This window comes from Episyrphus balteatus, chromosome 4, assembly GCF_945859705.1.
Source record: "Episyrphus balteatus chromosome 4, idEpiBalt1.1, whole genome shotgun sequence".
NCBI lineage: Eukaryota > Metazoa > Arthropoda > Insecta > Diptera > Syrphidae > Episyrphus > Episyrphus balteatus.
This window is the reverse complement of record NC_079137.1, coordinates 17012342-17028139: the sequence shown is the minus strand read 5'-3', so window position 1 is coordinate 17028139 and position 15798 is coordinate 17012342. Positions and strand designations below refer to the sequence as shown.

Genomic DNA, 15798 nt, shown 5'->3' with positions numbered 1-15798 from the left:
CCGGAATATTCCGAGGAATAAAGAAACGAAATAGGCGTGTGCCACGTTTTTGGAATATTCGGAAAAAATAAAGAAATACACTCAAAATGAGTTTGAAAATTTTTACTTTTTGACTTTTTGCAAATAGTGGCCGTTGTAGGTAGTTATGCCTTTACAAAAATAAAAATTTGTTTCATCATGTATGAATTAATAGCGCGGTACAACTCCCATCTAATTTACCGCTACCATCTCTTGTTTTGTATCGCCATGCAGCATTCGACTGTGCGTGTGCAGTATGGTACAGCGGATCTTTTGGTAAACACACACACACGATACAATCATCGCATGCGATCCAAATAAAATAAAATCGGTACGAAAATTGTACAGTGTATTCCATGCTTAACCACATACGATGTTCTAACTATTGTGAATCATAACAAATTTTGGGACACTTATCAACATGTATCCAATAAACACATCGTCATGTTGTTGTTTACAATCCTTGTATATACAAAGTTATATCTTGTGGAACTGTCAAATTGCGAATTACAAGGAATTACAAATAAATTCTTTTTCCTCGAAATTTTATTTAACATTTCTTACAAATAAAAACAATGTCGGAAAATAGAAAAAAGCGTTATAGAAAACCAAAGGTAAATACATTCTTTGATCTAAATTATATTATTTACCCTTTCCTTACCCCAAAAGCCTGAAGAAAAGCGTACAGTAATATTAGCTAAACGCGATCCAGATCGAACTACCGCCAAGACTTTTGAAGAACAACAACCAATTCAACCCAAGATTTTATTAAAAGCTAAAGATCGAAATGATTCCGGTGGTTCACCAACCACCGTCGCTTCCATATCCAATTTAGTCCCACAAAAAACAATTATTGTCACAAAAGATTCCATCTCAGTTGAAGGCGCCATCGCTGGCGTCTCCAACTTAACCGTTCAACCCAGCTCTCAAAGTCCGAGTAGCTCCTCAACACAACCACAAAAAGAAGTCACATCAGACGTACCTATTACTGAACCGACTCCTATTATGACTCGGCCGGCAACTGTGATTTCCTCAACATCCCAGATAAACTTCAATGCCTCCAAATTCCTGATAAAAAACAATAAAGATTTCCTCGTTGTGGGCATTGTGGGCAGGCAAGGTGTTGGCAAGTCCACTATCATGAATATGTTGGCTGCAGAGGAAATAAACAATGAAGTATACAAATCGATTTTCAAAGACCAAGAAAGTATCTTTCCGATTAAGATCAAACCCAATAAAGGCGCCGCTTGGCCACGTACCGAAAGCATTCACATGTACATTACGAAAGACAGAATGATTCTTCTCGACAGTCCTCCAGTTTTGTGCAATTCCTACAAGAAAGATGAATTGACAAATGAAATGGATGACATGCATAATATCATTATATTCCTGTCGGTTTGTCATTTAGTAATCTTTGTTCAGAATGATCACTTCGATATGAGTCTTGTTCGTTTGTTCACAATGTCGGAAATGACAAAACCAAATCAGGATACCAAACCATTTGTTGAAGATTACTATCCAAATGTTTTATTTGTGAAGAACCGAGCTAAGCGATTGGATTTCTCGGAAGAGGAAAAGGAAATGCAGGATAAAATGCTTAGATTTTGCTTTGAGGAAACTAAATTCAAAATATTTCTTGGCGAAACAGATGAACTGAAGAAAGGGCATTGTATTCCAGATGCGGATAAAATTGTCAATTCATTTCGGATACCAGAATTCAAAGGTACATTACTACACTCCTGCTCAAATTTAACGTACATCCTATTTATTAAACAGTAGAGCCCTACTATTACTTTATGCCACAGTATCATGGTTATTTTCTCAAATGAGACAGTAGTGATCTTAAATTCAAGGTATGGAATAAAATGTTTGTGGGGAAGATTTGGGGAGAGATTTGATGAAGTCTTTCTGTTAACCCGCGAACCTTTTAGAGAAGAGTCATATATTTGCATGTAGTAGAATCTGCTTTACAAAACCTACAGAGTTAGTGAGCCCTCCTAGACCTACGTTAAGCACCCAAATATACTTGACTGATGTCCTCGAACAGCATCCGGTTCCAATCACCCTTAGATTTGGTCTACAGTTTAGTCTGATGCACGATAGTGCTTGCTAGAGTTGTTTAAGAATATCTTCAAGATTTCAATATGCCGGCTTTGGATTGATCACAAAAAAATTCGTATTTGAATTCAATAGAACAGGTCTTGGAATTTTTTTTTTTTTTTACAGAAAAAATATTGAAATATTGAAAAGATGCATTCGATGAACAGATGACTCCGGGTTGTCATATGCGCTAGAGGAGACAATACCAAGTGTATTGAATAAAATTATTGGAAAAAACTTTCCTTGCTTCCTTGCTTCCATTTTTGAATTTTTTTTTCTTAAAATACAAAATTTATTTTAATATCAGTTTTCAGACCTTGAATTGCTTAATTTGGTTCTTTTTTTTTTGGTTGATAATACTGTTGCAGTTTATCAGTTTTTCGACTTGCTAAACAATAAGCAAATACAAAAAAATACACCAGAGAATTTCAAAGCCATTCTAAATAAGATACAGTTGTAAAACTAAAGAAGAAAAAATTGTGCGTTCATTTTGAGCAGGAGTGTAGTTTTTCATTTTTTTTTTGGTAAATTAAACAAAAAAATGTATTCTATTGTAGATGATGCGGCCACCAGCTTTCATTCTGATTTCCAGTCAATCGCAGAGGAATTAAGGCAACGAGTATTTATGACTCCGCGCAATCAAATCTACAGCGCTCCAGGTGAGCTGACCGAAGCGATTTGGTTTGAATTGCTTACAAGGACTGCAAACGAGTGGAATCATTTCTTCTTTAGGACATACAAGGAAGCTCGAATCAATCATTACCAAAATGGAAGTAATAGTGTTGATGCAGAAAAGTTTCAACAGTAAAATAATATATTTTTGTTCAAATACAAAAATTAAAACTTCTCAACACTCTACAAATGAAAGACAATGAAGTGGGCATAATTACTTCGATAGCTTGGATATTTTCTGACACAGTTAATAATTTAATAAATTGAAAGGTCAATTTAGACAAATAAAGAAAACCAAACTGGTAAAACAAATTGCAGCATTTAAATTTTCTTAGAATTAATGCATTTAAGGCTATTGCCTGACCTCTATAGAGTTTTACAATTGGTACGGAAAATGTCATTTTAATTTTTTATATTTCTTACTACTTTGGAACTAGATATACATAGGTAAATTATGTATTTACTTACTTGGGTAGGGCGACCAGCACCTTAAGGCGGCACGGCGCTTCAATCCATGGATTCGGGCCTCAGCGTCAAGCTTTTACAGCCAGCTCTACACTTATGTACATAGATAGCTGCTTCCGGTTTTGCACGCCAATTTGATTGAGGTTCCCTTCCACATGCGTGCGGCACCTTAGACAAAGTCTTCTTCTTCTTAGGTTATAGCTTAGTACAGGTACTATAGGTATTAAAAAAAAATGTTACCTTTATAAAACTGGGCAATAAGTTGGCTTTTGGAATAAGAATAAATTATCAAAAGGGTCTATATAAAATATTATATATATTATATATATATATAATATTTGTGGAATATATTCATATATGACACATGTTTTTAATAAAAACAAGCCAATATGATTACTCTAAGAAAAGTAAGGTATTGCCAATTTAACGCAAGGGTCCTTTTTTTTACTAACACGGGTCAAATATAACCGAAAATTATCTAAAAAACATGATACACTGATGAAATTTGGGATGGAGGTTTAAGATGAAGCAGGGAAAGAGAATCCATAAAGTCCTGGGGACTTTCTATGTATTTCGATCCGGAAACCGGAAGTAAAAATTTCTAAAACGAATATTTTGTACTCTATTTCTAAAGCGGAATGAAATCTACTACTTTCGAATTCAAAAGCGGAACGGAAAGCACTTTCGAATAGAATTGAATTTCGGAACGAAATACAGAGTAGGGCCCCAGAAAATAATTTTTTTTTAAGGGATTGAGTTAGATGTGAGAAAGGTATAATAACAGCTGACATAAATTTTATTTTATTTTTAAATGTAATCAAAAGGTTTTGTTTGTTTTAAACCCTTAAAATCTAAAGAGTCAGCAAAATTATCTTGAGGGAAAAGTTGTTTTTTTTTTTAAGAAAACATAAAATTCAGAATTAGTACCATAAAAACTGACCTTTGGTCCATTTCACACGAAGGCGGCCGGTTTTCGTTTTTGCATTCGTTGTCAATTTATTCGTGTGAAAGCGCCTATAAGACTGTGTAGTGTGTACCCAAGAACAAAGTGCACGGTGCCGTTTTTCCGGGTGCCAGCTTCGTGTGAAATGGGCCTTAGGCGGACAAATTCTCACGACCATGGAATTTTAAGGACACGGACAGGCAGATCAGTCGCATTTTTGTTTTGTAATTTTACAGTACGAATATAAAGAAGACAATAAAATAGCAACAATGCAATGCATAGTTTCTGATGCATCCGCGACCAAATTGTTTATGAATCCAAAATGCAAATATTAGGGCTCCGATTTCGATGATATATTTTGTTAAACTTAACTAGTTAAAAATGCTTCAACTTTTATGGGCTAAAAATTTCCGTTTAGTGAAGAAAAAATTGGCTATGTTTATTTAGACATTCTAAACATTAATAAACAAATTCAAATTTTTCGTTTGTTTATTGTTTTTTCTCTAGCATTTCTTTCATTCAAACAAGTATGATTTGTTGTTATTTTTGAGTTGATTTGTAGTAAAGAGCCAATAAAATTCAGTTATTTGTTCTGAATTTTCTTGGAAGGGAGAAAATATGCTCTGAGACAGGACTTTTGATTTAAAACGAGTTGCAGTAAAATCAGTGCCTTCAAGAAAATTTGATCACGTCATATCTAGGGAGTACCTTAGAATGAATTAATTCCTCAAAAAAAATATGGATTTTGACCCCAAATTTGATTTTGTGTTTTCCCTCTCTGTATACTTAATTTTGTGATATAATTTTTTTAATTTTTTTTTAGTTTTGAAATATGGGTTATGTAAGAACACATATAAATTCGGTTCGGTTTCTTTAAATGTTCTTGATAAATCAAAGTTAGGTCTGTATACCTTCTTACTTTTGTGATTTTAGTTTTTATTGTTGTTTCTAGATACATATTACCAAATAAATTAAATACCTATACTAACTTTATGGCCAAATTTTCAAAAATAAAAAAATGTAAAAAAATAGCCGATTTTTTTCAGTCGCTGGTGATTTCAGCCTATGAATTTGAATAAAATTCTCCTTGATTTTTTGGAATAAAATGAATTTTATACCAAGTAAAAAATATTTAACGCTAGTGATATAATTTATCACTAAAGTTACAAAGGTACATGGGTGCTGCTCTCGGTCTTAAAACAATGAAACAAAAAGTAATTGTTTTATAATGTAATGAATTTATTCAATGAATTCATATTTCCTTCAATTTTTTTTTGTTATAATATTTACATGATTTAATTTTTTACTTCTATTTTACATATCATTTTTTTCGGTTCTTTCGTGTTTTTACGTAAGATTTTCCTTTGCTATAACCTAATGTTTTTAATTTGTTTAATTTTACTTTTTATTTAAATATTAAATTTAATAACAAATTTCATTATTTTTATAATATGGCGATGAAGGTTTTTTTTTTAAATTTATGTTTAAATAACTACTGTAACTACAAATGAGTTTTTTTTTTATAATAAAAAATATTTTAATTTTTGTTTTTTTTTTTTTTTGTAAAATTACTTTCCAGTCTCTTAGAATTTAAATAAAAAAATTTAAGAATGCTTACATTCAGCGATAAAACTATGCATAATTTATGTTAGTACATTCATTATATAAAATATCAATTAACCAGAATTTGGAATTCACAAAGAAGAAAAAGAATATAATTTTTGTTTTCTGTTATGACATTGTTAAACACAGGTAATCTTTTAAGGCTGGATTATAAAATTTATATCTTTTTTCCAAGCTCTCTAATTTATTATTTTGATTTGTGATTTGTAAGGTATAGATGAGAAATAGAACTCAAATGAATCTTCATTTTTAAACATCGTATACTCTTTTTTTATATAAATAAAAATTCATTTTGTTACTTTTGGTTAAAACGATAAGTCCCAGAATTACTCGATTTAATTTGATTCTTTTTCACACTATCAGTGATGAAATATTGGTTGATCGAATTTAGATAGAATTTAGTCGACCGAGCTCAGGTGGAACGTGAGGATGAATCGAATTTACTTTAAAAACAGACTAGTTGTTAATGGATGACTAAAAATGAAGATATTGCGGTTGAATGCTATTTTTAAGAGCTCTATGGTTCTACTATAAAGAGGGTACCTATCTAAACCTGTTGCCAGAGCGGGCTATTGAATATTTAACTTGCTCCTTAAAATTTTGATTTCCGATATATCAAAATTTGTCTCTTAAAGTTTTGAACTTCTGGATTAAAGTTTATAAATTGAAGAAATAAAAAATAGCTATGAGAAACAAAAGGCTTACAGCTATGCCGATTAAAAACAAAAATGAAAGAAAATTTAGTTTCTCGTCGATTGCAAGACATGGATGGGCCTTCGACACTTGCATGTTCTGCAATGCATGTCGATTGTGACCACTGGTAATATTTTCTCTGTGTAAATGCGACAGATTCCAACTTTCAAAACTCTCAACCATACGAAATTTTCCTCTCCCATCCGGATTGGATTTCGCATGCGGTACATTCGGAATTGTTGAGTATTTTTTCTATCAGCAGCAATTGCATATGACGCATTTTACGTTTCCTGCACTTTTAGCCAATAAAAACAAGAAGAGTACATAAATTTGAAATTATGTAGGTATTAGAAAAATTTACCTCAGAACGGTATGAAGGTTTGAAATAGTCTTTTTTAAAACGATTTTAAATACATTTTTCTCTTTTGAAAAATCAAATAAATTGTCTGCTTTGCCGATTGAAAAATTGTTCATCTAAAATTCTATTTCTTTATAGATGCTAGAGTAGTGACAAAGTGAAATTATTGTTATATACCCTCATCTTCATTTTGAATTCTAGGCCTCTGCACAGATGCAGAATTTTTAAGTTTTTAAATCTAGAAATTGAATTTTCTTCTGTTATGTCTATCTTGAATTTTGTTTTATTTTTAGTATAACTTAAACCAACCACAGAATTTACAGTAATTTAGAAATATGGGTTTTCATTTGCTATATCATCTCAAAAAGATGTAAAATACCATCATCATGATAGTTTGTTTGACATAAGTTCATCGCTTTCTTATGAATACTTTTTAGTGGTGTTCTTTTACTCTCAAGCTTATATATTTTTATACTTGTATCTATATTATAATTGTGTTTTTATGTTTACTGTCAAAAGTTTTAATTCTGAAATTCCGTTACTTAATTTTTATATAAGCGTTTTTATTCTCGTTCGTACTTATTCTAGAAATTGTTTTTTTTTTTTTACTTTAATGTTTTATCTTTTTCATCATTGGGTCTTTAACAAATATACATTTAAATGCTAAAATTGGGTTTTTTTTACTTACAATCTAGTTATGTTTTAATTAATTTATTTGATTTCTACTTTTTTGTTTTGTTAAATTTTTAATAATATTTTTATGTATATAATTTAATTTCATATATAAATCGACTAAAACGCTTAAATATTACAAATTCAACATCACTAACAACAGTTCATGTTATTTTTCTTGCTTTTATAAATTTTTCATGTTTTTTTTTTGTTTTGTTAATTTTATTTTAATTTTAAGAATTGTATTTATGTAGTACCTACAATTAAAATTGTGTATTTCTAAAGTTTCGTTTTTTTTTTTTATTTTTTTTTTGTATTTCTTAGGTTATTTGGTATATTTCTGCGTAAACTACAATTTAAAATATGCAATTATTCGTTTGTTTAACAATTTCAAAAATTTGTTTTCATTTTCTAATTTAATTAATTAATTTATTATTTTTGTTTTGTTTGTGTTTATTATATTTTTTGTATTTGAGTAAAATATAATTATACTTTTCATGGAAAGTGACAAAAATAAATCAACAACCATAGCCAAGTAAGTTTAAATTTGTTAGATTTGTTTTCGTCTTAATATTTGGAGGTGTTAACGATTTTTTAATTATTAATTTTAATTCATAAATTTTTGCGACCGAACTTTGTGACTTATACAGTTTGACGGACAATTTGTGTTAAGTATAGATAAAAAAATATTAAATTATCTTAGGTAAAAAATATTAACATGAAAAGGACAAAAAAAAAAAAAAAATTGCAAAGAAACCAAGAGTATTTTAAATTAACAGTACGTCAAAAAAAAATTATAATATATACAATATATAATATTTTTAAATTTGAAATAAACTGTTTAATTTTCAAACAGACAAAAATCAAAACTTGATAGAAATCAATGCATAATAAAACAATATGTAGGTCAGATTTATAATAATAAAAAATAATCAAAGAAGCGCTAAATAATTTAATATCATAAAATATAGCAAATTGTCCTTCATGGTATTTAAAATTTATTTTTTTTTGTTTTTATAACAATTAAATTTATATAATGTTTATATATTTTTAAAAATAACAAGTCTGAAAAAAGCAAACAAACAGTCCTTATCTTGGATTCCAGACTGAATCAATATTTACGTTTCGGGAAATATTAAGGTTTCACCATGTTTTTTTTTTTTTTGTAGTCATGGCACCCATTATTATGACTTGCGAATTCATAAAAAAAATTTGGCGAACCAAAGTAATTGGGTCTATAATAAAAATAAGTAATTTGGAAGTTTAAAAATGATATTGGCACTTCGTTTTCTTTATTTTATTAGTAAATAATATTTTATTAATAAAATAAGTCCAATTTTTACTGTATATCTTTTTTGTATGCAGAAGAGAAACACGGTTATGGAGCCAGTGTAAAATATATGTAAGTACAGTACATACAAGTATGTTGAAAATGTTTTGCTTATTTTTAATGGGTAAGATAAGAGAATTATCTACAATCAGCTATTAAAAACGAAAAGGAGATTTATCACTCATATTAATAATCTGTAGACACACCCCTTTCTTGTGACGTGAAAGGCACACGGGTGCGAATTTGGTTTGTACTTTTCATGCCGTTATAACTTTTTTCGATCCCCATATTTTATGGGGAATATGTACATTAGACTGATTCAAAAAAAAATTTTTTTTTGTTCAAAGCATTGTTGAAAATATTGTTGGAAATGACGAAAAAAAAATATTGTAAAAGTTTCAGCAATTAATGTTAACATTTAGTACCGCCGCATCGCGAATTTCTATTTCCCATACGATTTGTATGGGAAAGATTGTGTATTTGTGTTTAGAATTTTTTATCTTTTCAATGGTTCATCAAAAAGGCTAGATTAAATCATTTTCTTGTATAAAATTGAACGCTCTACAAAATTGCATCTATAAAATTAAAAAAAAACGGACGCGAAAAATTAATTAAAATAATTTTTAGTTGAAAAAATGAATAATTCAAATTTATTGAAGAAATCTAATATGATAGTATTAGGGGTTTGAGAGTTATATAAAAGGATCTGTGAAACCAAAACACAACATAGAATACAAATATTCGAAAATTTTGCCAAATTTTTTGAAAAACCTAATAATTTCATCAAAAAATCGGAAAAAAAATGAGAAAAAAGTACTTTTTATATTTTAAAGTTGAATAACTTCGAAACGCGGGGGTAAATCAAAAAAATTAATAAGAGCTTTTTTGTAGAGCGGACAATTTCATAAACGAAAATGATTTTGTCAAGCCTTTTGGATGAACCATTAAAAAGATAAATTCTAAACACAAATACACAATCTTTCCCATACAAATCGTATGGGAAATAGAAATTTGCGATGCGGCGGTACTAAATGTTAACATTAATTGCTGAAACTTTTACAGTATTTTTTTTTTCGTCATTTCTAACAATATTTTCAACAATGCTTCGAACAAAAAAAAATAATTTTTTTTTGAATCAGTCTAATGTACATAATGAAATTGACGTAGAATTTTCCGAAGATTGAGAACACTTTTTTGAAAAATCGTTAATTTAAAATTTTTGTACTGCCAAATTCGCACCCGTGTGTCGACAGAGGGTTAAGAGTCATTTTCAAACCAATATAAGTATTGTAAGTAATTTTCTTTTGACCTAAATAAAGAAAAGAGTATTATCTGTTAACAGGATAAAACTTCAAGGTAGTAAAGACCTGAGAAAGTGATTGACAATCAAAGCCCTCTCTCGAGCAATAAATGTGTCGCTGTACAAAGCTCTCATCATCATTGTCCCGCAAAGGAACATTGACGAACATTGACGAAGATGGATGATAACTCTTCGGATTTTTTTAAGAGAAAAATTGTTCGGATGATTTCACTGGTCAACAAAATTAAACTTTTTTTTTTTGTTACAGAAAACAAGGTATACTTTTCTATAAGTTTTTGGTGTGCTGAGCTCGAATCCGAATATTGAATATTGTATTTGAACCATGAGATAGAAAACTTGTTCGCTGAAACACGTATAGTGTTAAGTAAACTGAAGAGAAATAGCAGGCGCACTAAATATAAAAAAATGTAAAAATAAAACAAAATCCGATAAAATTACATTGGGAAACGGATAGTTCGGTATTTAAGATCCACTATGGATGACCTATCAGAGTTAAGAAAACCTATCTAAACACTTTGGAAAAAAGAGGCTACTGGAATTGAAGAGTCACTGTGATTAGAACAGCAGAATTAGTATCGTGAAGAAAATTAATTTTAATCTACAATTCAATGTTTTGAATTTTCAACAAATGTTTCAAAAAATAAAATAGTATTTTCCATGGAAATCCAAGATAAGGCTGACGTTATTTTCATTCTTATTTTTTTTTTGATTTATAAAAAGTAGAAAAAAAGAAATAAATTGTAATTGGTTTTGTTTTTTTTTTTGTGTGTTTGTACATGTTATTTGGCAGTTGAAAATTGTTATTTATAGTTTTATGATTGAGGCAAGAAGAAAAAACTTTTTAAATGCATTGGAATGTTTTTTTTTTGTTTTATATTATATGTACTTAATAATTTGAGTTGTGTTTGCATGCCTTTTACCTTGTTTTCTATATAAATTGAGCTAATTTAATTTTTTCCTAACTTTTTGAAAAGAAAACATTTTATTTTATAATTGCTTTTCTGTACATTGTGAAGAAGTGTTTTCTTATCTTTTTAATTACATTTTAAGTATGGTTTCAATTTGATTCCTTATTCCTTTTTTGTATTTTTTGATTTTTTAAGGTCAATAGAAAATATTTCTTTGTTATCTGTATCTATAGTTCTTTGATTTGAGATTAAAACAAATAAAAGGAGAGTTGTTCTCAAAATAATGGGAATAATGAAATTGAAAATAATTGAAATTCTGTTAAATGGCCCCAAGTAAGCAGTTGCGTTTTGAAATGAAGGATACTTGAAATAACACATAAATTTGAACTTTCTGTAATAAATTGTGTTCCCTGGTTTATTGCGTCAAAAATTATGAATTACAGATTGATAGTTTTTCTTTAGCTCCAGTCAGTATTTTATTATTTGGGCAACAACATTTTTACTTTGACAATTTTTTTCGGTTTCATATTATAACCAAAATCGATGATAGAATTTCTGCATTCATTTTCTCCCAAAAGCCAAATTTTACTATCGCTTATGATCAATATCTTTGGGTAGATTCATAAAAGTTAGGGCCTAAATATTTAGTAAAATTTCTATGAGGAGGTTAGCTTTGCAACTTACCCGGAGGTGCTTGATTGATGTTGCGTTTAACATGAAAATTGCAGACTAAACACTAAGGATGTGGTTATAGGACGAAGAATACGGAAAATAATTCCGAGAAATTTATTGAGATTGTAAACGCAACGACAACAATGAGTCAAATGGATTTCGAACAGGTCTAAAACTGAAATAGACTATAATGTTGAAGGCGGTGTTAGGAAAGATGTTGAACTTCTAAAGTTCTACCTGCAAGCAGTGTTTCTGTGACTTTGAAGTCCAGTAAAAATCAGCTTTTTTAAAAGCTTTTGAAACTATGGAACACTCGTGCAAAAACGGCTTCGAAATAGGTAAGGGTTTGGAGCGTTTCCTGAAGAATTATTTTACATTGCATAAATCTCACGGTTATCTACAATCTACTATTTGACGACTTTTAGTTCTTGCCCTTTGAATATGAAATGCACGGCGTGAAGATGATTCCACATTATAAAACAAGATTGACGTAACCCTAATTCATTTTGTGTTGTTTTTTTTTTTTTTGGAATGTCACAAAAAATAAATTTTCTACACAAAAGAGAAACAACCTACATAATCTTAATCAATATTTTTTACGTAAGTTGTATCATATCTCCATTCCATTCCATCATATTCGTAAAAAACTAACAAAACCAAGAATATCAAAATGTGGATTAGGTCACTCATACTCTCAATGTCGAATATCTATGAAAAATCGACTTTTCTAAGATAAGGACAAATGTTCTTATTGCAGTTCTCTAACTTTTAAAAGGCAGTAAAAAGCGTCTTTATTTGAGAAAAAGTTAGGAAGATGCTTAAAAGTTAAAATTTTTTAAAAAGTTCCATGCTAATTTCATTTAAATAAGCTATTTTCAGTTTGGCGCCATAGACGTGCATTAAACGTTGATAAATAACGCAAGTCTTTGGTCCTCAAAAATAAACCTTTACTCTTAGGCAGTTTTAGTACTGGACCAAAATAGAACAAAGCTTTCATTTAGTATTGATAAAACTTAGATAGTAAAACGCGCCTAGTGTGATATAAATTTATAAAAGTTTTTTGTACCGATTTATAAAGGGACTGAATATCGACCAAAGCCTAGTAAGCTGCTCAGCAGCGTACTAGGCTATAGAAGAAAAAAGTTGGTCGATATTCATATATGTAGATATAAAAAGTTACTATATTCAACGACTTTCTCTGATCGATTATGATCGATTTTGCAACAGAATTAAATTAAAATGTAATTTAGATTTGAAAACTGAATCTAAAAAGTTCCCTTCATAATCGAAATAACACTACCAAACACCAAATGAATCATAACACTGCGGTGTTAACTTAAATTCACGTATTTGACGTATATTTTCGAGTTTTCAAAACATGTAAAGTGGATTTATGTAATGTTTTTTTAGTAGAGTAACTAAAACAAATTATTAGGGAACCCGGCCGAACAGCTCTGATTTTGACGATTTTTTTTTTCAAACGTAGGTAATTAAAAATACTTTAAAGTCTATATATTAAAAATTGCCGGTGTTGCCGTATTGTTTTTTAAAATTAAAATTAATTTTTTTCTTAACTAAACCATTTTTTTTTTTGCTTAAATTTCATAAAACAAATGATAGCAAAAGATTTTCTAGTAATTTAAGGAAAATATATAAAAGGCAGTAAGGGACAATCTTCCATCGTTTAAGCGATAAATGCAATTTTCTAACATTCTGACCTCAAACACAAAAAAAATATTTTGAAAACAACGGCAACACCTACAATATTTTAAAATACATTTTTAAAAAGCCAGAAGCTCATTCATATCTCTTAAATTTAAATCCACTAAATTTAATCAAGACTTTTTGAAAAAATGGTCCTCAAACTCAGAATTAACAAAAAAAAATGTTATTAGAAAAATTTAAAATGACTTTTTTTCAAACTTTTTCTAATAAAATATGAATTTATTTAAAAAAAATGTTTGGCCATAAATATTATCAGTTGAATTTCGAAGCAAAAAAGGTAAAATATATCACACATTTGAAAAAAAAAATGAAAAATTACTTCAATTTCAATGGTTTTTTTTTATTAAAACTGAATGTTTGCATTGAAATAATTAATTTTCTCAAAGACTGTGGTAAATAGGAACTTTAAATTTTTGCTATTTAACTTTCAACAGTAAGGGTTATTAAATGAATAAAAAATAATTTTATGTTTAGATGTTGAACTTTAAAAAAAAAATAAGTTACATTTTTTTTCAAAACTTTTATTAAAAAAAGTTCTTCGAAAATGAAATACTTTTTAATTTTTTTCATAAACCGCAATACATATTGACATTTCCTTTTATAATTTGAAATCATAATAAATGCGGCCAAAAAAATTTGAAAATAAATGCATTTTATATTACGACCAAGTTTAAAAAACGACATGTTAAAATTTTTTCAATAATTTTTTTTTTTTCAAAAATCTGAGTTCAATTACCATTCTTTTAAAAGCCGTTCATTCAATTAACTTAATTTTAATTTTACATATATGACTAAGCTTCTAGCTTTTAAAAAATGTTTATTTGAATATTGTAGGTGTTGCCGTTGTGTTCAAATATTTTTTTTTGTGTTTGAAGTCAATTAATAAGAAAATTGCATCTATCGCTTGAACTACGGAAGATTGTCCCTCACTCCTATATATTTTTTTTCCTTGAATTTCCTAGACAATCTTTTGTCATCAATTAATTTATGAAATTTAAGAAAAAATTTTGAAAAAAATTTGTTTTTGTTCACAAAAATCTTCAATTAAATTTAAAAAATCAAAACGGCAACACCGGCAATTTTTAATCTATAGACTTTAAAGTATTTTTAATTACCGACGTTTGAAAAAAAAGATCATCAAAATCTAAGCTGTTCGGCCGGGTTCCCTAATATTGCCAATTTTTGAGCTTTAGTTACTCCACTATTTGTGTTTTGAAAAAAGAAAAAAACATAAAAACTGACATTTTGAAAATGAACATACGTCGTCAATCCACGGCAAAACGACTGCAGAACAATCCAGTAAATAAAGGCTCTAAATTAAAAAAATAAATGCAAACAAATCGTTAAGTCTGAAAGGGGGTAAAGGCTCCCATTCAGGATATCTCGTTATTTTTTTTTGTTTGAAAACAAAGCGTATCTTGGAAAATTCATGATTTATAAAGTTAAAAGCTTATCAAATTGTACACAGAAAAATGATTTTATATTTTTTCTCCAGAAGCAATACTAGTCAATACGGAGGTTGGAAATGTCAAAAACTTTATAAACAATAGGATATTTGTTCTGTGCAATTAGATTTGGACAAGAAAAAAATATTCAAAAAAACTTTTTTCTGGTGTAAATTGTTGAGAGAAACGGACTAATTCACATCCCCTGAAAGCTCCCGACAATGATGTCAGGACTTTGGGTATATTATAGCTAGCGGTCAACACTACCATTTAAAATAATAAGCCAGGCTAAAAGATAATCTGCATTTATTTTGCCTTCGCTGACTGGATTTTATTATAATACGACAACAAGCACAAAGGATTTGTATTTTTCCTTCGCACTACATGAATTTCGAGTCATGACTTTTAAGATAACAAGATCTTGATAAGATTTTTATGAAATGAGTATGGGTTTTTTAATGAAATATCGATTATGATGGATTCTGTTTTAAATGTAATAATCTTTCAGTAAATTATTGCAATCCTATTATCTACACTATGTTTTTTTTTGAGAACTTTGTATGTATTGTATTGTATTTGTGTATTTTTGTTTGATTTAGTTTCGTTTCGCTTTTCTTTATGTATTTTGCTTTGCTTTTCTTTTTTTTATTTTTCGGTTTATTGACGTCACAAAAATTTATTTCGCTTCGAATTAATAATAAAAAATCCCTAGCAACATCTTGTCGTGTATCCTGAATCCTGATATACTGAAAGTGTTTTACTGATGGTGTTTTTGTGTAGAGTAGTGTCTTTTTTATTATTACCTCTGCCGCCTACCACATGTAGGAGGAAATTTTTATGACGTCTCTAAAAA

The 15798-nt window shown here is 29.0% G+C and overlaps 1 protein-coding gene across 1 annotated transcript; it reads left to right on the top strand.

Annotated features, from left to right (window-relative positions):
* Positions 1-477: 477 nt before the first annotated feature.
* On the top strand, positions 478-3102 carry LOC129920186 (protein SMG9). The gene is made up of 3 exons (XM_056001420.1): positions 478-632; positions 688-1741; positions 2676-3102. Exons 1-3 carry the CDS (start codon positions 594-596, stop codon positions 2924-2926), a joined length of 1344 nt encoding a protein of 447 aa, XP_055857395.1. The 5' UTR covers positions 478-593; the 3' UTR covers positions 2927-3102.
* The last annotated feature ends 12696 nt before the right edge of the window (positions 3103-15798 follow it).